General features: G+C 38.3%; 1 protein-coding gene and 1 pseudogene across 8 annotated transcripts in view; one reads left to right on the top strand and one right to left on the bottom strand.

Moving 5' to 3' along the window:
- MEMO1 (mediator of cell motility 1) overlaps window positions 1-24,900 on the bottom strand; it is a 116,515-nt gene extending 91,615 nt beyond the window's left edge. For 5 of the 8 annotated variants that reach the window (XM_031466814.2, XM_064494626.1, XM_064494625.1 and 2 more), the window contains exon 1: window positions 24,112-24,240. In XM_031466814.2, coding sequence (XP_031322674.2) covers window positions 24,112-24,172 — 61 coding nt within the window. In that variant the 5' untranslated portion in view covers window positions 24,173-24,240. Of the gene's footprint in view, window positions 1-12,298; window positions 12,424-24,111; window positions 24,247-24,878 lie in introns of those variants that run through there. The other 3 variants (XM_064494627.1, XM_031466813.2, XM_064494629.1) reach the window with 3 other exon arrangements.
- On the top strand, window positions 14,881-16,541 carry LOC105095606 (tubulin alpha-1A chain-like; annotated as a pseudogene).
- Window positions 24,901-25,202: the final 302 nt, after the last annotated feature.

Here is a 25,202-nt window from a genome sequence, read left to right as displayed (position 1 = left end):
AGACAAAGCTGGGGTTTGAGGAAAATTCTCATCTCCAGATCTGTGTGACAGAGAGAGGAGTCAGCAGGCAATGCATATACAACAGGGGCTCACTGGGCCCAGTTAGGGGAAAAGCTAATTACCAAAACCCATGCCCTACCACCTAGACATGCAGGCAATGCCACCCAAATATGAAGAACACTTAGATTACACATTCTTTAGTGATTATCTAGAAAAAGGCACTAGCATCCTAGTTACATTTCTTTCCCACCCCCTATGTGGGCCAAGTACTAAAAAACAAAGTGTCTTTGCCTAGGAACAAACTGTCTAGGGAGACAAAGGAAAGGAAAGGAAGCTCATGCAACAATGAGCTAAAAAAGAAGTCTAGACTCTAAACGGTAGTTAAAATGCGGCAAGAAACTTTAAATGCTGAAAATGCCAATATACATTATCATGACCTAGCATCAATAGTCACATTTCTAAAAACTACTAAAAGTATACATAAATATATTAAAAATATGAAGAGACAAAAAAAAAAAAAACCACATCCAGAAAGTTGGATTGCACATGACATGCAAACCAAATTCTCTTTAGCCCATAATTAAGAACAAGGCAAGTTTAACTTCCATCTAGACTGTTAGCATAATTTCAATTACTTTTAATAAATAATTCTCCTAAAATCAGTGCTCCTCAACTTAATACTAAATAGGGGAACGATAAAGTGGCAACTGAGGAAGGAAATTTTCACAGACAGTTTAAAATTTTTAAATAAGAGTTCAAGGTAGAAAAACACTAATAAACAGTACAAACAAGCTGAAGTTAAAAGCTTTCCCCATGTACATTCCAAACTTAGAAAGGAAGTATAAGTCAAATCTATAAAGAATAAATTTTTAAAACCAATATAAGGTATTCAAGAAACCTGATTTGAAGTATGAATAATTAAATATATCAAATGTCAAGGGAATAGCAATTTCTAAATATTCACAATATAAATTACTATGATCCTATTCTTGCTATTTATACAGATCAATACAAAATACACTTTCTCCTTTCAGAGTTCCAACCTTTCATTTCATGGTGAAATTAAATACCAAAAGTTTCTACAAGGATATAAATTATCAGATTATAAACTTAAGATTTATGAGACAAGATGAACAAAATGAAAATGTTTATTAAAAAACATTACTGATACTGTTATATAGCTTTTTATCCTTTTTTCACTAACAAGTAATTATCGAGCTCCTTGTGTATATAACACACTAAAAAAGGTATCAGTGACAGCCATTTTCATCAAGAGCCTTATCTATATTGGGGAAACAGTTAAACAAAACAAGGTGAGATAAACACAATGCCTAAGGAGGGATTTCAGAGTTCTGAAGAAGGAAAAATGCTGGGAAGAAAAATAGACTTAAGTCTTAATGTAGAACCAGAGAAGAAGAAGGCAGGGCATTTCCAAACAGAAGGAAGCTATGAACAAAAACATAGAAGTAGAAATGACAATTCCAGCTGCATGAAACAAACAACTGCATAGTAGAGAAGGGGAGTAGAATAAGTGACCCCTTGACTCCTACATTAAGGAGTTCCCTTACTTTCCATATAGACAGAAAATGGGGAGCTACTGAAAGTTCTTATGCTTGAAGATGTGTTTTAATTACAAGAGCTACATACTGAAACATGCACTGTATAATTTATGCAACACACATGGCTAACAACTATAACTTCACATATTTACAATTTTTTAATGATTATTTTGCCTTTATTGGTCTTACACTGTCAAACTCCATGAAATGAATTTGTTTTAAAAGTTAAATTATTTCCTAACATTTTATTTTCAAATGAACATATATGTTTAATAATCTAGGATATTCAATTATTTAAAACTTTGTATGGGAAGCAATATGGATGGAACAGTGGTTAAAAGCTCCAACTGTGGAGCCAACTGGTGGAAACACAAGCACAAACTTCGTGACCTCAAACAACCTAAGCCTCAGCTTTTTCATGTGGTTGTTGTATTAAAAGAGAAATCCAAGAGCAAATGCCTGACGTATAGTAAAGGCTTCATAAATGCTGGCTATAATCATTAAGCTGAATCCAGAAGCCCCGTTAGATGTTGGCTCATCCGAACTTTGGTGAGAGTTTATTTGCACTTATTTTTTATTCCCCAAAATTCTTAGTGAAATGCTACCATGTATTTCATAAATACATCCAGATTAACTTCTATGTAGAAACCAACCATTTATTACTATGCCAAATGACAGACAAACTGACAGACTATCCAATTCCATAACATAAAATACCTTAATTCAGTTGTTTAAAAACAACACTTGAAATTTTGAAAGAATTGAAAATTGAACTGAGATTTGAAAAAATTACCAAATTCAACACTAGCAATGTAATTTTGAAATATTTTAAGGACCTTTTTATCTTTAAATCACTGCTCTTCATTCAATGTTTATTTTATTATGAACATTTTAATACCCAATCAGATTTTTTGAGTTCTCTCTGCCATTTCACATGGATTCCCAATACAGTTAGAATAAAACCCAAACTATTTTACCAGCCCCATAAGATTGTATGATGTAGTCCTAGCCTCCACCAACGGTCTTCACTATATTTTAACCATATATTCCCTCTAACTGGAAATGTCTCTCCCAAACAACTTCACAGCATTTGGGATTTCCACTTAGTTTTTATCTCACAGAAAAGCCTCTTCTAATCCTTACCCATAGGTATTTCTCCACTACCCACTTCTGTACTACCTCCTCACCACAGTCAAATGCTGAGACAAGTATTACCAAGTATGGTAATATAAGACATAATGCCAAATAACCCTTTCAATCTGGTCACAGCTGACTAGAATAGGAATGGGGGTCTGAACCCAAGAAGAACTCATTTATGGGCTGGCCAATAGCTGATACAGTAGCCTTAGGAGTCAAAGAATTCTATACAAAGCAGAGATGGAAACTAGATAATTGAATAGACAGCTCCCTGCCTTCTACTTTTCAGTTTATTGTTAATTGAAGTATACAGTTTATTTACTATATTGTGTTAGTTTCAGGTATATAGCAAAGTGATTCAGTTATATATTTTTTCAGATTATTTTCCATTATAGGTTATTACAAGATTTTGAATACTGTTCTCTGTGTTTTACAATAATCCTTGGTGCTTATCTATTTAATGTATAGTAGTTTGTATCTGTTAATCTCATACTCCCTCCCCAACCCCCTGCTTTCCCCTTTGGTAACAGTAAGTGTGCTCTCTATGTCTGTGAGTCTGTTTCTATTTTGTATATAGATTCAACTGTGTTACTTTTTAGATTCCACATGTAAGTGATATCATATGAATTTGTCTTTGTCTGACTTACTTCACTTAGATATTCTCTAAGGGCATCCATGTTGTTGCAAATGGCAATATTTCATTCTTTTTATGGCTGAGTAATATTCCATTGTGTACCACACACCACCTTCTTAAACCAATCGTCTCATCTGTTGATGGGCATTTTGGTTGTTTCCATGTCTTGGCTATTGCAAATAGTGCTGCTATAAACATTGGGATGCATGTAATTTTTCAAGCTAGAGTTGACATCATAAAACTAGAAGAGAACACAGGCAAAACATTCTTGGACATAAATCGTAGCAATATATTCTTAGAGCAGTCTCCCAGGGCAAAAGAAATAAAAGCAAAAATAAATAAATGGGATCTAATTAAACTTAAAAGCTTTTGCACAGCAAAGGAAGCCATAAACAAATCAACAAGACAACCTACACAAAGGGAGAAATTATTTGCAAACGATGCAACCAAAAAGAGATTAATTTCTAAAATATACAATTCAGTATCAAAAGCAAAAACTCAATCAAGAGATGGGCAGAAGACCTAAATAGACATTTCTCCAAAGATATACAGATGGCCAACAGGTACATGAAAAGATGCTCAACATCACTGATTATTAGAGAAATACAGATCAAAAGCACAATGAGGTATCACCTTACACCACTCAGAATGACCATCACCAAAAAGTGTACAAATAAAAATGATGGAGATAATGTGAAGAAAAGACAACTCTCCTACACTGTTGGTGGGAATGTAAACTGGTGCCGCCACTATAGAGAACAGTATGGAAGTTGTTTAAAAAACTAAAAATAGAGCTACCATACCATCCAGCAATCCCACTCCTGGGCATATCACAAGAAAAGATGAAAACTCTAACTTGAAAAGATGCATGCAACCTAGTATTCTCACAGTTTAAATTAGTCAATAGCATTAATTCAGAAGAAGCAGACCCTGAATCTAGCAAAACACTAGAGCAGAAATATTCATCAGAATCACCTGTAGAGCTTTAAAAAATAATAATAAGGCCAGAATCTCCATACCTAGAAGAGTGTAACTAGCTCAACATTTCTGGCATAGGGTCCCACAGACGATTCTTATATATAGCCTCCGGTTGAGGACCTCTGCAGTAGGGACTGAGCCAAGGACACCTGCTGCTAAGACTGCAACAAGATAACCCAGAGCTCCCTGGTTCCCTAAATGACTACTCATTCCCTCAGCCACTCTCTGTCTTACTTACACCTTGCCGTGTAGCAGTTGAGATTTCTGTGTCCCTTATTTTCCCATAATAAACTTTGATTACTTAAGGTAATTGAAAACCGTTTCTCTGGCTTATAACCTAAATAACACAGCATCCCACTTGTCCTATGAAAATGAAATAATCCACATGCTAAGAGTAATCATCAGCTAGATGTTCTTCCTTGACACACTTGGTCTAGTGTTCCAAAGCACAGTGATTATGAATCTTGTACTCAAACTTCAAATATTTTTACCAACTAAACCGCAAACAGTAACCAAAGGAAAAAGTATCTACATTGACAAAATCGGTATCAAAACCTACATATGAAATTCATGTACTTTACTCCTAGGAAAGTTCCCTAGAATTCGAGACTTAACTTCACTCAATTCTAATAAACATATGTTAATACCAAACACCCAATAGATGAGAAGCAACAACTCAGACAGGGAAAAGAGACTGCTACAAATTTGGCATAAAGACATCTACAAGAAATGACACACACAAAAACACTTTTTTTAAAAAAAAAACTAAACAGATTTTAGGCATTCGTCAAACCCACAGAACTAAAATCATAATGAATGAACTTGATTATATGCAAGTTAAACTTTGTTTAACAAACAAACAAATGTACCAGTTATGACAGGATATCCCAGGATGAAAAGAGAAATGATGACAAATAAATCTAACTATATTACAAATTAATGATACCACCTCACCCATGCAGGTAAGGAGAATGGCAGGTGTAAAAATTTAGTAACTTTCCAAAATCACCCAACTTTGGAAAATGATATTTTGATTAGAAATTTTAAGACTAAAAGGAACTATAGTCGGTAAATGTGTTTCACACAGAGGTATGGGCTAACAATTCTAAGCCTGCTTTACATATATACTGGGGTTGAACAAATGAGTAAATGGATGGTGGATGCTCAGTGGGAGACAGGTTTCTCACTATTGAAGAGGGAAGTTACAGATAAGCAAGAGGAAAAGTGTAAAAATGATGAATTAGAGTCGGAGAAATGAGTGTGAACTCTAGCTTAATAGAGATGGAGAGATATAAATAGATACTGTATGATCTCACTTATATGTGAAATCTAAAGAATTGAATTCATAGTAACAGAGTAGACTAGATACAACATTGTAAACTGACTATACCTCAATTAAAAAAAAACAGAGTAGACTAATGGTGGGGGGGGTAATTTGAGAGAGGTCAGTGAAAGGATACAAACTTTCAGTTAAAAGATAAATAAGTTCTGAGGATCTAATGTACAACTATAGTTAACAATAGTGTATTATATACTTGAAAACTGCTGAGAGAGTAGACCTTAAATGTTCTCACCACAAAAAGGAAACAGCAATTATGTGAGATGAGGGAGGCATTAAACTAATCCATCTGTGGTAATCATTTCACAATATATAAGGATATCAAACCATCATGTTGTATGCCTTAAATTTACATGATGTTATATGTCAATTGTATCTCAATAAAGCTGGGGAAAAAGAGAAATATGTCACATATTTTTGAAAATAGAAGATATGTCATCATTTTCAAATTCCTAAAATAAAAGCTACAATGCTGAAAGTGGTAACTTACTAAAATACTTAATCGCAAATGACTTCTTCTTGGATGGTTATAAATGGTAAAGGCTTTATCTTATTTATATACTTATTTTCCAGGAGAAGTTATTGTTGCTCCCTCTTATATAAGTTCTAACAACTATTTAGAATCACACATTCATTTATAAAGGAAAATGTCTACTCTACAGGCAATTTTATAAACCAGAAACCATAATCTGTGATATTTAACTTAATAAACTAGTAGAACAAAGTTATTCATGTAGTGTCCTTAATTATTAATATAACCATTACTTTCACTCATTAAGTTAAAGATATTTGTTGTGTAATCAAATAATTTTCTTCCATATATTCTTCTCACTCATTCATTCACTTGTTTATTTAATAATCTTACAAAACGCCTATTACATGCCAAGACTGTTTTTGGCACTGGGGAGACAACAATACACAAGATAGGCAGGTCTACGTTCTCATGGAGCATATATTCTACAGGAGGCAGGCAGATAGGAAATAAGTAACTTCAGATTGTGATAAATGCTATGAAAGAAAGAAAGAGACTATTTCATTGCCACTTTACATGCAGTAGAGGAAGAGGGAGTAAAAACAAAGACAGGAAAGGTACCGCAAGCATGTGACAACAGAATTGAGATCTGAATAAGAAAGAGACAAGAAAAAAGCTGGGGGAGATATTTCTAGGAAGAAAGAACAGCAAGTACAATGGCCCTAAGGTAAGGAGCTTAACATATTAAACGAACCAGGAGGAAAAATGATCAGTTTCATGAATTCTAAAATATAGTGAACAAGGGAGAGAATGACAAAAGATGAGGCAGGAAGGACAGGCATAAGCCATATTAAGCAGGCTATCTAAAATCAGAAGCTTAAATACAAGAGGAAACCATTGAAGCAGTAATCAGTAAGTAGCACAGCCATATCGTCTGATTTAAATATTTTTAAGATCTAAAATGTACTTGTAAAGTAAGCACACTACAAAATATAATGAAATACACAATTTAAGGCTAACTTTGTCATCACATATTTGGCAAGCCGGTGTCAGACAAATAACAAAATAATCTGAGTCATTCAGTCAACCACTCATAAAGCATTTAGTAAGCTCCTGCTCTGTGCCAGATATTTCTCTGGGTGCTGGGAATACGAAGATGACGGTGGTGATGTCACCTTCCACTCTGAGCAGTAAATACAAAACTAATAATGGTGATATCATCTTCTAACTGAGTAACTCAGTTTTTTCCTAAAGACTCAGAACAGTGGTTCTCTATGCTGTGTATTAAAACCACTTTTGGAGTGTGATAAAAATGCAGACATCTGAGTCCCACTTATTAGCAATTCTAATTCAAAAGGTTTCTGATAGTCCCTCACCACACTTCGAGAAACAGAGGTAAGGGAGGAAGTTTAGCAAAATCACTTATGATTTACAAATTACATCTCCCCAATTTCCTCCAGCCATTGTAATTAATGGAAGGAGTATGTAATATGACACAGGGTATGCTGGGGGAATGAGGGTCTGAGTGGGTGCGTGTGTGTAGAGACATTAAGATTGATAACCACTACAATGAAGAGTTCTTGAAGTGGGGAGGAAGGGTTAATTATAATTGCCAAGGAAGAAGTAAGAATTTCTACAAACCAGTGGTTTTCGAAGTAATATCTGCAGATTCCTGGGGATCCCCAAGACCCTTTCAAGACAGTCCACCAGTTCAAAACCATTCTCAAAATACTAAAAACATTATTTGCTTCTTTCACTGTACTGGCATTGCCTTGACAGCTCAAAAGTAATGGCAGATAAAACTGCTGATGTCTTAGCAACAGCAGCACCAAACTAGACTAGCAGTCATTATACTCTTTGCCACCACAACTCACCACACTCCATTTAAAAAGAAAAAAAAACTTTCATTCAAGTATATCTTTGATGTAGCTGTAGCTATAAATATTACACATATTATAAAATCTCAAGCCTGAGTACACTTGTTAATATTCTGTGTGCCAAAATGGGAAGTGTAACGGTTGTCTCTGGGCACTTATGCCCTCAGCAGCGCAAGCTGAACTAGCCACTTTTTTTATAAAACACCATTTTTCTTGAAATAACAACTGACAAGTGATGGTTACTTAATCTTGGGTATTTAGCAGATACTTCCTTGAAAATCAACGGTGAACCTGTAACATCAAGGAAAACAACTGTCAATATCTACTGCTAACTATAAAATTCAAGCTTTAAGGAAATCAGAATTTTGCAAACTCATTTCTACCACTGTGGACTTACAAGCTTCCTAAGTCAAAAAGACTTTTCTGATGAGAATGGTGATATTAACAAACGCTAATATTCTGTTTGATTCTTTGACAATGAATAATGAGATGTGTAAATATTTGGAAGATCTGCATAACTCAAGGAACAAATATCTTCCAAATGATTAATGCATGGTGTTAAAAAATCCTGCTTGGATGAAAAGATCCTCAAAGTGGAGGATAGACCAACTGATCTTAATGAAAACAGAGCATGAAAACTTTATTGCTACGATTTCAAATTCCACATTGCAATTAAATCTTTCCAAAACTGCCCTTCTTGATTTTGCTGAAGGCTTCACATATTTAATATATGTTTAACTTATTGTGTATCAACTATATATCAGTAAAAGTTTAAAAAATAAGAAAATGCCACTCGAGTTTTAGTATAGCATCAAAGAAGAATATCCACAATTACCTAAAGTCTATTAAAACACTCTGCCCTTTTCTAACCACATATCTGTATAAGGCCAGAATTTCTTCACATGCTTCAAGTAAAATAACAGATCACAACAGAAGGTCTGCAGTAACAAATATGAGAATCCAGCTGTTTTCTATTAAGCTAGACATTAAATATATTTGCAAAAATGTAATAAATGCTTTCCCTTATTTGGAAGATAAAGTTATTTTCATTAAAAATGCTACTTATGTTAACATGGAATGGGTTTGTTATTGTTATTTTTAAATAAATTCAAAGTAAATATTTCTAAAGTTTCTGTTTTAGTTTCTACTTTGATAGGTATTAACAGACACAATCCACATACAAAAGTTCTTTGAGGTTATCAATAATTTTGAAAAATGTAAAGGGATTCTGGGACTTTAAAGTTTGAAAACAACTGCTGGAGATCTAATGATACTTTATTTAGCTATTCACCTCTGGATAACCTTACCAAATGCATCATAACTATCTTCCTTTGAAGAACCAGAATAAGAACTGACCAAAAAAGGAGGTAGGATAGGTAGCACAATGACTCTGTTATAATATGGAAAGATCTTCAATTATTAAATTTAAGTACGAAAAGGCAAAGTATACAACAAAATATGAGAGTGGCACTTATTACATTACAGCTTCCATTCGCTGAAAAGGAGGAAATGATGACATATTCAGATGTGCTTTTATATGCATAAACACTGGGCACTCAAGAAACTGATAAAGACAACTACCTACAAGGGAAGGGAAATATAAAATACACAGAATGGCATAGGAATGAGACTTCTCAACGAGTATCTTTAATTTTTAGAACACACAAATGTATTCAAATTTATAATTTAATTTAAAAGAAAATAATCCTAAACCAATATTAAACCATAATACAAATGTATTTTCAATTTCTAGGTAGCTCTGATCTCAGAAAAACAAAAAGTTTTACTCTTTTTTCCAGCTCTGAGACAAAATAGCATTGCTAGCAACTAAATACTTACGCCAGAAAAATAAGCATAGGTCAATCTGATTTCTAGGCTACAATACAGTAACTTTTTTTAAACCTATAAATAAACCAATCATCTGAAAAAATAAAAATAAAACAAAGCAGTAATGAATAAAGTAATTAACAAGAAAACATTCAGGTGAAACCATGATCAGCAGTTAGTTTAACTCTTTCATACTTAAAAGATGTCACTGATGACTAAAAGCAAAATTAGTTATTGCACAAGAAAAAAAAATCACTGAACTTGAAGACAAAGCAAAAAAAATTATCCAAAAGGAAGCCAAAAAAAGGAAAAAGGAAAAAATAATTCTCAGTGAACAGTGGGACAGTATTAAGCTATTTAACATACTTTTATTTGGAGTCTACAAAACAAAGGAAGTGAAAAAGAAAAATATGAGATGATAACAATGACTGTTTTTCCAAATTTGCTGCAAACTACAACCCACAGATCCAAGAAACTTGACAAATCTCAAAGAGGATTAAATTCAAAGAAAATTATTCAAAGGCACATGGTAATACAATAGCAGGAAAATGGTAATAATTTTTTAAACTCTTAAGGCAACCAGAGGAAAAAAGATATCCTGTATTTAGAGGAACAAATATTTTAAAATCTCAGAATACTCAGAAGCTGTGCAAGCCAAAATACAACAGAACACTTATAAAACACTATAAGTAATGTCAATATACTCACTGAATTCAACACCTACCAAACTACCTTTAAAAAATGGGGCATAAAAGCTACAGAAATCAAGACAGTATGCTAGTGACATAGGCTAGACAGACATATAGACCAATGGAATAGAACTGAGTCCAGAAACAAACCCAGACATCTATGGCCCAGTGATTTGAACATTCAATGAGGAAAGAACAGTCTCTTCAACAAACAGTGCTGAGACAACTGGAAATGCACATGCAAAATAGTGAAGTGGAACTCCTACTTCGTCCCATAGTTAAAACCTAACTCTTAAAATAGATCATCCCATAGTCAAAACCTAACTCTAAATGTTAAGAGCTGAAAACTATAAAATTCTCAGAAGAAAATACAGAGGAAAATCTTCATTTGCCAGTCATTTCTCAGATATACCACCAAACTATGAGTAACAAAATAAAAAACAGATAATGTTAAATTTCATCAAAATTAAAAACATCTGTGCATGAAACAATATTACAAAGAAAGTAAAAAGACAATCTACAGGATGGGAGAAAATACTTGCAAATCATGTATTTGATAAAAGATTTCTTTCCAGAAGATATGTAAAGAACTCTTACAATTCCAATAACAAAAAAACAAACAAACAATTCAAAAATGAGCAAAGGACCTGAATAAACATTTCTCCAAAGATGATATACAAATGGCCAATAAGGACATGAAAAGGTGTTCAACACAGTCATTAGAGAAATACAAATCATAACCATAGTGACACAAATTCACACTTGTTAGGATGGCTATTATCTAAAAAAGGGGAAAACAACAAGTGTCATCAAGGATGAGAAAAAAGGAGAACCCCCCTGCACTGCTGGTAGGAATCTAAAATCGTGTGACTGCTGTGGAAATGTTTGGTAGTTTCTCAAAAAGTTAAACATAGAATTACCATATGACCCAGCAATTCTACTCCTAGATAGGTATCCAAAAGAACTGAAAGCAGATACTTGTACACCAACATTCATGGCATTTTTACTCACAAAAGCCAAAAGGTAGAAACAACTGAAATGTCTATCAACAGATAAATGAATAAATATGGTACATGAATATTCAGCCTTAAAAAGGGATGAAATTCTGATATATGCTACAACACGGATAAACTGTGAAAACATGCTAAGTGAAATAAGCCAGACATGAAAGGACAAATATTTTATGAGTCCACTTAAATGAGGCACCTAGGATAGGCAAAATCATAGACACAGAAAGTGGAATAGTGATTGCCAGGACCGCAGGGAGGAGTCAACGGGCAGTTAAGTGCTTAATGGGTATAGACTTTCAGTTGGAAAAGATAAAAACATTCTAGAGATGGATGCTGGTGATGGTGTAAATAATACGAATGCACTTATGTCAGATATGTGTACACTGAGAAACTGGTAAAATTGTAAATTTTATGTTATGTATATTTCACCACAATTTTTTTTAAGTGTCTTCATATACCTGGGGCCTTGCCAGACAGTTTATGCTAACGATGTGATTTATGGTGAACTGCTATTTTTGTTCTCCTGGTACCCTGGGCCACAATGCACCAGCGTGACCTATGCAGGAGAGAGGAGGGCTAGAGACTAAGTACCTAAAGTCAGTCACAAGGGTGCTCTATGCCTACATTACTGACCCCCAATTAAAACCCTGGGTACCAAGGCCTCGCTGAGCTTCCCTGGTTGGCAAATGTGAAGTCACACTTGCTGTCACACATCACTGATGGGAGAATTAAAGACTGTCCAAGCAACTCCACAGAGAGGACAGCTGGATACTCACACGTGCTTTCTCCTGGACTCCACCGTATGCACCTTTTCCTCATTTTAATCTGTATTCTTTCTTCTTAATAAATCACATCTGTAAGTATAGCAGCTTTTCTGAGTTTTGTGATGCTTCTAACAAATCATCAAACCTGAAGGTGGTCTTGTTGACCCCCAACACAGATGGAAAAATAGATACCATGTAAGTATTAACCATGAGAAAACTGGACTGGCTTTACTAAAAAAAAACAAGAAACACTTCAGAGCAAGAAATACTACCAGATATAAAGAGAGACATACATGATAGCCAAGTAATCAAAAGAATATAACCTCAAACATGTACATCAAATAACAGAGATTCAAAATACCTGAAACAACAAATCAACAAAACTAAAAGAAAAAATAGACAAATCCAGAATTATGGTTGGAAATTCCAACAATGCTCTCAGGAACTGACAGAAAGAAAAGGAAAATCAACAGAAATGTAGAAGATTTAACTACAATAACCCAACTTAATCTAATTAACATTTAGAGAGCATTCTACCCCACAACTATAGAAAACATAGATTATTTTCAAATGAACACAGAACACTCACCAAGACAGACCATGTAATGAGCCATAAAACAAGTCTATTGTTAGTTGTCTGGGCCTGAGGGAGAAAAATAGATGCAACACTTCCTAAACTTTTTTGACCATAAACCCCTTCTGCAAAGGCATCTCCAGGGACTACTGTTTCTCAGAACACTTTAGGAAAAGTTACCTCATTCATTTTCAACATCTCTTCCTATTTCGCCTCCTACTGGTGACTAACAAAATAAGGGAGTCAATAAATATATCCTTTCCTTGACTACCAAGCCAGGGTTAGTCAATGTTATGAAGTCCATGCAGAAGTCCTAAGGCAGGAACAAACTTGACATATCTGGACAACAGCAGGAGGGCCAGAATGGCTGCAGCAGTATAAGGTAAAGGACAAGTGGTAGGAGATGAAATGAGAAAGTTAAACAGAGGTCAAAGCATGTAAAATCTTCTAAGCCTTGACAAGGATTTTAAATGTGATTTTAAGTATGATAGGAGGATTTGAGAAAAGAATATTACCTTACTTACATTTTCAAAAGATCTCTTAGGCTGCTGTGTAAAGAACAGAATAGAAATTAGGCAACCTGTTAGGAAGCTCTGGTAGCAGCTTAAGAGATGGCTAAAACCAGAGTGGCTTAAGCCAGATTATATGTGTCTGTCAAGAAAAAAACGCCCAGAAAAATCCATATAAATTGTGTTGAGATGCCTTAAAGCATTTCCTCTACTTGGCTCCCAGGACATCTCATTCTCCTCCTCATGAGATACTTTATCTTCTTTACACTATCTCCCTCACCTCCTCAACCTCTTCAAGTTGAAAATGTTCTCAGGCTCATTCAGAAACTTCTTTTTTCTGGCTACTCTTATTCCTATGGTGATTCATCCAGATACTTGGCTTTAAATATTATACACATAACGATAATTTCCAATTTTATATCTCCACTCTAGGCCTCTCCCCTAAACTCCACACTCATGTATCCACTTAACTATATAGTAAACATCTCAAACCTAACAAACCAAAATTGAGCTCCTAACCTTCCCCCTCCAAACCTGTTTGTCTTAAGTCTTTCCTATCTAGGATGAAAGTAACTCCATTATTGCAATTGCTCAAGGATAAACCTTAAGAGATATCCGTGACTCCTCTCTCTCACACCCCACTTTAAGCATGTCATGACATCTTTTTGGCTCTACCTTCAAAATATATCCAGTAATCAACCACTTCTTACCCAACTCCACTGTCATTACTCAGTCCAAGCCATCACCATCTCTCACTTGGACTGCTGTGCTTTCTTCTTAACTAGTCTCCCTGTTTCTGCCCTTGCCAATGCCTTCACCACTCCCCAACTGTAGTCTACTCTGAACATGGCAGTTAAGTGGTTCTAGCAAATTTAAATTAGACCATGTCATCAACTGCTCAAAACCTTCCAACAGCTATCTCATTCAAGTAAGTTTTTACAGTGGTCTTCCAGACCTAATGTCATCTGACCACAGCACCTTTGTGCTCTGCTCTAGCCTTTAATTTACCTCTTAACCTCAAATCAGACTAGCTCACATCATTCTAGTTGCAATGGCCTCCTTGCATTTCTCAAATCCTCCAGGCCTGCTCTAGCCACAGGACCTTTGAACATGCTGTACCCTCAGCCAAAAATTATCCAGCCCTTAAGATTATCTGGAATACAAGGCTGGTTCTTTTACCCACTTCAAGTCTTCACTCAAATGCCATCTCAGTGAAGTCTACCCTTTCCTTGCTATCTAAAATTGCAAGCTTTTCTCCCATTTTTTAACATGCCTTATGTGCCAGCTCTCCTTTTATTTTCTTTATAATTCTCCATAGCACTTTCCTCTAACATACTGTATGTTCTACTTACTTACCTTATTGTCTGTCTCCCTCAACTAAAATATAAAAACTCTACAGATATTTTGTCTGTTTCATCTCCTGCTATGCACCTAGTCCCTAGACCAGTACCTTTCATGCAGAACTGAGTTTGTTCAATACTGAATCACTGAATGTTAAATAAAGCCTCAGGTTCTCTTACATCAACCGCTTAAGAGTCGCGCTGTAAGAAGCAACAACCTCTCCTCCTCCTCTCCTCCATCTCCTCGGCAGCCACAAAACAGCAACTATGTGTGAGTGCATCTCCATCCATGTTGGCCAGGCTGGTGCCCAGACTGGCAATGCCTGCTGGGAGCTCTATGGCCTGGAACACGGCATCCAGCCCGATGGCCAGATGCCAAGTGACTAGACCATTGAGGGAGGAGACGACTCCTTCAACACCTTCTTCAGTGAGGCAGGCACTGGCAAGCATGTGCCCAGGGCAGTGTTCGTAGACCTGGAACCCACAGTCATTGATGAAGTTCGCACTGGCACTTACCGTCAGCTCTTCCACCCTGAGCAGCGTATCAAAGGCAAAGAAGATGCTGCCAATAACTATGCCCGCGGTCATTACACCATTGGCAAGGAGATCACTGACCTCGTCTCGGACCAAATTCGGAAACTGGCTGACCAGTGCACAGGTCTTCAGGGCTTCTTGGTTTTCCACAGCTTCGGTGGGGGAACTGGTTCTGGGTTCACCTCCCTGCTGATGGAACATCTCTCTGTCGATTATGGCAAGAAGTCCAAGCTTGAGTTCTCCATTTACCCAGCCCCCCAGGTTTCCACAGCTGTAGTTGAGCCCTACAACTCTATCCTGACCACCCATACCATCCTGGAGCACTCTGATTGTGCCTTCATGGTAGACAACGAGGCTATCTATGACATCTGTCATAGAAACCTCGATATTGAGCACCCAACCTACACAAACCTGAATAGGTTGATAGGTCAAATTGTATCCTCCATCACCATTTCCCTGAGGCTTGATGGAGCCCTGAATGTCGATCTGGCAGAATTCCAAACCAACCTGGTGCCCTATCCTCGCATCCACTTCCCTCTGGCCACATATGCCCCTGTCATCTCTGCTGAGAAAACCTACCAGGAACAGCTTTCTGTAGCAGAGATCACCAATGCTTGCTTTGAGCCAGCCAACGAGATGGTGAAATGTGACCCTCACCATGGTAAATACATAGCTTGCTGCCTGTTGTACCGTGGTGATGTGGTCCCCAAAGATGTCAATGCTGCCATTGCCACCATCAAGACCAAGTGCAGCATCCAGTTTGTGGACTGGTGCCCCACTGGCTTCAAAGTTGGCATTAATTACCAGCCTCCCACGGTGGTACCTGGTGGAGACCTGGCCAAAGCACAGGAAGCTGTGTGCATGCTGAGGAACACCACAGCCACTGCTGAGGCCTGGGCTCACCTGGACCACAAGTCTGAACTGATGTGTGCCAAGCATGCCTTTGTTCACTGTTATGTGGGTGAGGGCATGGAGGAAGGAGAGTTTGCTGAGGCCCGTAAGGACATGGCTGCCCTTGAGAAGGATTATGAGGAGGTTGGTGTAGATTCTGTTGAAGGAGAGGGAGAGGAAGAAGGAGAGGAATACTCAAGTCAAAATGTCACAAAGGTGCTGCTTTTACAGGGAAGTTTATTCTGTTTGCAACATTGAAAAGTTGTGGTCTGATCAGTTAATTTGTATGTAGCAGTGTATACTCTCATACACAATTACTGACCTATGCTTTAAAACACAACGCTTTGTTACAGGCCCAAGCTATCCATTTCTCTGATGGATTTGAATAAAGTATTCCCTGTCTTAAAAATAAATAAATAAATAAATAAATAAATAAATAAATAAATAAATAAATAAATAAATAAATAAAAAAGCCTCTGCAGAAGTGTCAAGTTTTGTTAGGCCCAATTCAAACCCTACGACTACCCTAATTAAAATATATCAATTCCCTTGCCAGTATTTATACTGTATAAGTAATATTCAATATTCGTAAGTGGTTTTAATTATGCTTTTATTATTTTATAATATATTTACCTGACAATTACAGAGATGCTTACTGATTCCAAATAGCTCAACTTCTCACTTACTCTGGCATTACTATAAATAGAACAGTAGGCTCCAGCTAGAAGTCCTAAGTTCAAATTCTAGCTCTAGCTTTTACTAGTAGTATGACTCAGGCTATTTAGCCTCCTCCAAGTCTTAGTTTCTCATCAATAAAACAGCAAGGTGGAGATGAATTAAAGACCTCCCCATCTTACCTATCCTATACCTAATCATAAGACTTGTGAAAGTCAAAAATGTATGAGAAAATGCTTTATAAACCAAAAACAATGTATTAATGCGAGTTAAATGTCCATACTGTAATTTGGTAAAAACCCAAATGAAACAGAAAAGTCCAGTGTTTGGAGCAACATATCTCACCATACCTCCCTGCCCCTAACATTAAACTAGTTTTGGAGTCAGACTGGCTCTTCCACTTACTTACTATACTTGAAACAAGTTACTCAACCTTTCTGAGTCACTGTATCCACATCCATAAATACCCACCTTGTAGAAGCCTTTTGAAGATTAGAGATTATATACACATATATGTAACACAATTGTGGAACATACTGAAGCAACAACATTTTTATTTGTTGCTTTGATCTTCTTTCAAATGGACAAAAACCCAAAAGTAGATAATATAAACTACACTACGGAGGTAGGAAAAGAGATGATTTTTGACTTGGAAATTGCACATTAGAGGACAAGAAAGAAACTGAGAAAGGGCTAATCAAGCAATAATCTGAACAGTTTACCTATTAAATTTGTTCTTTGCTTCTTTTTCTTGAAGATAATAGGATGAGACACACACAAAAAAAATCATCATACAAAAAACCATATTCAGTAACCTAAGAAAGTTCATTTTGAAATTAGAAATTAAAGTCTTTCTCTCTTCAAAAGATAATATTTTTGACACTCTAGAACTCGATACATGACAAAAAATAAGTTAAGGTTTTCCAACTATAGAACCTTGATATAATTTTATTATATTTAGAAATACAACAGAATTAAAACAACATAAAAGGTAAGACTGCTATTAAGAACTATACCATAAAAACACTTTACGAATGCTTTATGAAATCATTAGACTTTGATATATTTCCACAATTCTATGACACAGTAATTATAAGATGTACCATCAATATAACAACCATTTTCCGGGGGGGGACCCTCCCACATTAAATACACACTTAAGATATAAAATACACCTATTTTAGAAAACAGTAAAATGTAATACAGCCTTCCTGGATGTTGAAAGTGTCCTATTTCTTGATCTAGAGGATAGTTACATAGAATATGTTAAATTTGTGAATATCAAAGTGTTTTGTATACTTTTTCTACAGTTATATTTACTTCAACTTTTTCTATATGTACATTTATGTCCAAAAAAATTTATGTAACATAAAACTACTTCATATGGACACAGTTATCAACCTGATGAATTACTGATCTTAATATGGAAGGTGAAAAGATAAAGCTTTCAAAGAAAACAAGAAAGTTAACTTCACGGCACTGAGCTAGGTAGAGATTTCATACATGGAAACAAAAGAACACTAATCAATTGATAAACTGGACTTCTTTAACATTAAGGACTCTGATTCACCAAGACACCAAGATCTTGAAAAAGCTACAGAGTAGAAGATAACTGCAATACATGTTATCTAGAAAGACTATAAAGACTATATCCAGAATATATAAAGAAGTACAAACCAATATAAAAAAGTAAATACTGTAGTAGAAAAAGGGCAAAAGACTTAACAGACACTTCACAAAAGAGTAAGTCCAAATGGCTAATAAAACTTGGGGCCCCTAATACGAAAAGGTGCTCAACTTCATTAGTCATCAGGAAAATCAAATCAAAACTACAATGTGATAGCACTATACACCCTTCCAGAATAACTAAAAATAAAAAGAATGACAATACCAAGTGTTGGCAAAGATATGGAACACTGGAATTCTCTTAGGCACTGTTGGCGGGAGTATAAATTTGTAAAACCATTTTGCAAAACTTTAGCATAATCTGCTAAAACTGAACATACCATAGCCATTAGCATGACCTAATAATTCCACTTAAGGTACAAACCCAACAAAAATGCATATATATGTTCATCAGGAAAAAGAACACAAAAATGTTCAAAGCAGCAAAACTGTAAATAACCCAAATGTTCATCAAAAGTAGAATGCATAAACTGTGTTTTATTCACAGAATAGAATACAAGAATAAACAAACTACAATACAACATGGACTAATCTCATAAATGTAATGTTGAGCAAAAGAAGCTCTAACAAGTTACACTATATAATTCCGCTTACATAGAGTTCAAAAACAGACAAAACTTTTCTACAGTTAGAATACAAGGAACATCGTACTTGCAAATTCCTGAACTGATGTTTATTGAGCTGATGCTGATTACATTGATATGCTTATTTTGTGTAAATTCATCTAGCTGTACACTTTTCTATAAATATGGCACACTTCTTTAAGAATCTTATATTAAATAAGGCCACCAGCTAGTGAATCAGGATTTCTAATCCTTTCCTACCACCAAGATTCTTCACCTATACTACACTCAGAGACTTGATTAACAATGGTCCCATATCACCCACAATGCTCTTCAGGATTTAAACATCAATATCTCTGTCCATACCTACATATCTACATGCCAAACATTTTAACATTCACTTATTCAGGGGAGAGGGTATAGCTCAAGTGGTAAAGCGCATGCTTAGTGTGCAAAAGGTCCTGGGTTCAAACCCCAGTAACTCCTCTAAAAATAAATAAGTTAATAAACCTTGTTACCTCCCCCAAAATAAATAAATAAAAATAAATTGTACAAAAAAATTTTTTTTAAAACTGGCTTATTCAGATACTTATTGAGTATCTATTATGTACAAAACTTGTACTAAGAACTTAGGGTATAAAAAATGAGTAAGACATAGTCCCCGGCTTCCAGGAGTTCATAATCTTATAGAAGACCACATAAAACAAATAAGAAGGTAAACGTATAGAGATACACACAGGGTATTACAGGAACACCAAGGAACATCAAGAACAGCCAGGGGGAGGTAAAGCGCCAGGGAAGGCTTCTAGGAGGTATCAACAACTGAGTGCTTAAAAGATGAGAAGGGGTTATTCTGGCAAAGTACATTCCAACAGAGGAGACAGACTGCATAAAGACACAGTGATAAGAAACTGCAGTGTATTTAAAGAAACAATGAACAGTTGCTAGACGTTGCTTAAAGGTAGTAAAAACAAGAACTGGGATGGGGTTGGGGGAAGTGGCCAAAGAGACAGGAAGATGCCAAGTCATGAAGGGACTTATACCTTATCTAACAGTCAAGATGGGTCAGTGAGGTTTCTGCAAAGAAGTTATGTAGTTAGATAGATTATTCCGAGAGCAATGTAGAGAATGAACTTAAGGGGGATAAGGCTGACAGAAAGAAGGGCGTTTAGGAGGCAGTTATAACTGTCCAGACGGAATATGATAAGGTCTGAAATAATGAAGTGAAAGATACAACACATACAGAAAAACAACAGAGTATAGATAGACACATTATGCCACTGGCCCAGCGATTACATTTTGCAAACCACTAATCTACACTACAGGTTGACAAATTTTTTTCTGTAAAGGGCTAAATAGTAAGTATTTTAGGCTTTACAGGCCACAGTCTCTATTGCACTTCTTGGTATTTGTTCTTAAACCCTTTAAAAATTAAAAACCATTCTTTGCTAGTGAACTTTACAAAAAAAAAAGGCCACAGGCTTGATTTGGGCCACAGGCACAGTGAGTTTGCTGATCCCTGCTATACACCCATAAAGAAGCAAGGATTAATCTTCCTATGAGATTAATTTTCCTAAAATGCTATTCGCATATTAGTCCCCTACTCAGAAACTTCTCCACTGGACCTGACTGCCTACTGATTAAGTCAAATCCCTACGATGCGTAGCATTGATGGGCATCTATCTATACTCTGGTTCCAACCAGGCTCATGAACTACACCCCTCTATGAACCTTCCATTTCTATTAAAGTAACCTACTTACATTTACCTGCCTCTGTATCTCTGTACTATTCTCCAAAATACTTTCCCCCTTTCCAAACCTACCCAAATACCTTTCCTTCAAAGCATACCTTTTCTTCAAATCCTTTGAAATTATTCCACCCTCCTCCAAACTCCAAAAAGCATTGCCTCAACTCATCTGACATTAATTTGCAGTCCTGAGTTATTACTTACTTCAAATAAACTTCTTTGAGGACACTAATGAACTCATCTACAAAACAGAAAGACTTACAGACATAGTAAACAATCTTATGGTTACCAGGGGAAAGAGGGTGGAAAGGGATAAATCTGGGAGCTTGATTTGCAAATATTAACCACTATATACAAAAATAGATAAACAAATTTCTTCTGTATAGTACAGGGAACTATATTCAATATCTTGTAATAACCTCTAGTGAAAAAGAATATGAAAATGAATACATGTATATATATATATATGTATAACTATATGTATTATGCTGTACACAAGAATTTGACACATTGTAACTGACTATACTTCAATAAAAATAAATAAATAGCAAATAAACTTTACAGGCAGGGAATACTTTATACACCTATCAACAGATATAGCATATAACAAGGGGTAAATAAAAAATGATGATGTGTCTGTATATGTGTAACATACGTATGTATACACAACTTTTTTTTAGAACTAACTATATAACTGAAGCAAATGTGATTTTATCCTTATATCAGTAATTGAACACTTTAATTCTATGGACACAATCTAAATGCTACAGGAACTACAGAACGACAATCCATAAGCACATTTGTCTCTCTCCTATTATATGTTTTTAGGACAAGTTTAAGGGAACAATAATAATATAAGTAGAATTTTTCCATTCGTCAGTGTTACCAATATAGGTATATTGCAGTCTAGAATTTACTATAACAAGTCAAAGTTTACTTACATATAATTTTTACTCATGTTTAAAATACAAAATAAGCTTTTATAACTAAGTGCTTTACATTCACCCTTAATTATTACTCAAACTTAAAGTCACACATACACACACACACACACACGCACCATGCACAGTCTGAATTTTTTTAACAATAAGATTCTCCATGATAACTCACATTACCAAAATGGAATTATTGACTTCATAAGAATCTAAGGAAATAAGAATATATTTTAAAACTTTAAGAAAATTGTCCATTTTAGTTCACTTGATAATCACAGAATGAGCTGAATTAAAGGATTCTTCATATATGAGATTACTTAAGAAGTCTTTTCAAAGTTCAAAGTGTAAACTATACCTTATTTCACTATACAAAGAATGTTCAAGAGTCTATAAAAAAATTCCTCCAGAATCATTTGCCCACATTTCAATGCAAACCACAAAAAAAAATGTTTAAAATACTTTTGAAAGGTATAGAAAACAAAAGCAAAAGCAAAAAAAAAAAAAAGCAAAAACAAATTGACCCAAAGATGGCCATGAGAGTGAAAACTGAGACTTTTTAACTCTCCAATACACATCGAAGAAAAAAGCTTAGTGATTTACAAAGACTGAAAAGACTACTATTCACTGATAAATTTAATATTAATAATGCACTAGGAGAGGGTACAGCTTAGTGGTAGAGCTGCATGCCTAGTATCATGTACAAAGTCCTGGGTTCAAACCCCAGTACCTCCATTTAAAAAATAAATAAACCTAATTACCCACCCACAAGAGAAAGTAAAAACAAAAAACAAAAAAATGGGCTGACTGAAGGACAAACCCAGGAACAGGGACTCCATTCTGCCACTGGCTTGTACAGAGTCTTGCACACATCTCCACAAGCTGAACAAGAACAGCTTAACTGATCTTTAAGGTTGTGAGAACCGATTAAATGTTTATGAAGTACTTTAGGGCTATGAGGGAAGCCACTGTAAACATTAAAAGTCACTTGCTTAATATGAAACTACAGCTACCTGTTAGGCTTGCAAGTCCAATCATCATCATTCTTTTGAGTCTGAATACAGCAAACCTTCAGTGAGTCAGTAAAGAGCATGTATTTAAGAGTTTAGCAACCTCAGAGAAATGAATTGTCTTCCAAATCTTTGTTTTCTCACAATCACGTCAACTATCCAACCCAATTATTTGCAAAGGGAAACATGATCCGATTTCCGTTAAAGAGTTGGTTCCAGTCATTGATAAGCCAGTACCAAATGGCTGAAAACTCTTAGGAATCAGTGGAACTTTGTCAATTTACCAGAAATGTGACTCCTGAAAGTAATCCCAGAAAACAGTCGTTCTAACAAGAGCTTTATTAAAGGGAAAGTCCCTACACCCTCGTACAAAAAGAGCTCTAAAATGTTTTTGGACAGTGTCGACAGAAGACAACTCGCTCAAAACCTGAATCAACGCATTAGACACTTCAGCACCTGCTTAGCGTTGAGCGACTGGAGACTGGGGAGGCTGCTCAGGAAAAGTGCTGATGCCATCTCCAGCTGCCCCTTTCGTGAATGACAGTAACAATGAAAACACTGACAAAAGAGCTGGGAGGCCACCCCAAGCCTCTGCTTAGCAATACTCCTACCCTACCCCCAACAGACAGAGCTGCAAATCCCAGAAAAGGGCCTCCTCTCATAGATCTCGCATGCCGAGACCTTGTCTCCGTCCTGGCAACGCGGAAAAGTACTACCCTTCACTCCTCTTAAGACAACTGAGCACCTGAAAGGTGAGGGGGAAATGCAGCCTCTCTTTCTAAACTGCCAGGGAAAGAGGGAGAAGACAGAGAGGGCGGGCAGGGCCGCGTGTGCACCCCGGGAGGCTGAGAACTCCCCGGTCGCGGGCGCCGGCGGGTTAGAGGAGAAGAGGGGAGGAAGGCGCGTCCCTCCCGCGGGCAGAGGGTCGCTCGGCTCCTCGTGGGGGAAGCTGGGCTCGGGTGCCTGGCAAACCGGGCTCCCGGGGGTGGCAGCGGCCGGCCGCCCTTCTCCCGGGAGCCAAAGGCGCCGACAAGTAGGCTGGGTCCGGGAGCACATTCTTTCCTCGAGCCTGGTCCCGAGGGAGGGCGCAGGCGGCCGAGGCGGCAACTCTCCCTCTCGCCCAACTCCGGCCAGAGCGCGAGGGCGGCTGGCCAGGAGCTGCCCCGCGAGATGCCGCCCGGGTGGGGGAGGCGGCGAGGCCGGCCTCGGCCCGCTCCCTCCCTACGCGGTCCGCGGTCGGCGGCCGTCCGCGCCCTCGTCCCTCCCGCCGCCGCGCGGGGCCGGGCCGCCGACCTCGGCCGGCCGGGCGCGGGGCCAGGCGGCGGCGGCGGCGGCGGGCGGGCCGGCCGGCCTGGGGCCCTACCTGAGGCTGTGTACCAGCTCCCGGCGTGACTGGCTTCCCGGCAGACCACTCGGTTGGACATCTTGGTGCCTGTGCCGCCTATGGTGCACGAGGATGAATGAGGAGGCGGCGGCGGCGGCGGCAGGAGCGGCTCCGCGAGGGGACGAGACACCGCGGGCCCAGCCCAGGAGGAGGCGGCAGCGGGGAGGGGATCAGCCAGGCCCAGGAGGAGGAGGAAGAGGAGGAGGCGGCGGCCCGGGAGGAGGAGGAGATGGCAGCCGGGGCGGTGGTGGCGGCGGCAACAATCACCACAAACTCGGGCGACCGCCGGAAGATGGGGCCCGCAGCGGCTTCACCGAAGCCCGGAAAGCCCTGGCCCCGGCCCCCGGAGTCGCCGCTGCTCCCCAGCCGGGGCTGGTTCCGCCGAGCCGCCCCCACGGCCCCCTCCCCTCCCGGTCGGCCTCCCCGAGCCACCGCCGGTGACCCCACCCCCGTGACTCCACGCCCGCCCCCTCCCCCCACCCCCCGCGGGACTCCCCGCACCCACCCCCACCCCCGGCGGGGCCCTCCTGCTTGCCCGGCCGCCGGCCCGCCGGCCCCGCCCCGCCCAGCTCCTCCTCCGGCCGCGCGGCGAGGTTAACGGCGGACACCGGACAGGCCAGACGGCATCTGGGGTCGGGCGGCCCCGCGAGGAGGCAGCGACGGCTGCAGCCCCGTGCACACAAAAGCCCAGGGCCGGGGCCTGAACCGGGGAAGGCAGACCCGGAGAAGAGCCAACGCTTCCTTACTCGCCACTCTAACGGGTCCTGCCCACTGAGCATGCCCAGCAGCCGCTGCCAGGCCCGCCGAGGAATCTCAACGTGCGTGCTCCGCTCTCCGGGGTTTAGAGGCAGCAGAGGCTGGGAGGGGGAGGGCGAGCGGAGCAGGACGCAGCCGCAGGGTAAGCCCCCTCCCCCAGCAAACTTCCTTAAATGAAGAGCACTGACGGCACGCAAATGCGGCTTTCCACCAGGAAAGTCCTGTCATCTTCCACACCATACCTAGGAGTCCTTAGTGGATGCTCACCCCCAAGGTTTTCACTCCTAGGAACCCAAGACTGTGGCCACGTTGGG

This window comes from Camelus dromedarius, chromosome 15, assembly GCF_036321535.1.
Source record: "Camelus dromedarius isolate mCamDro1 chromosome 15, mCamDro1.pat, whole genome shotgun sequence".
In the NCBI taxonomy this organism is placed as follows: domain Eukaryota; kingdom Metazoa; phylum Chordata; class Mammalia; order Artiodactyla; family Camelidae; genus Camelus; species Camelus dromedarius.
Note: the sequence above shows the minus strand (reverse complement) of the source record. Positions and strands in the feature narration are given on the sequence as shown.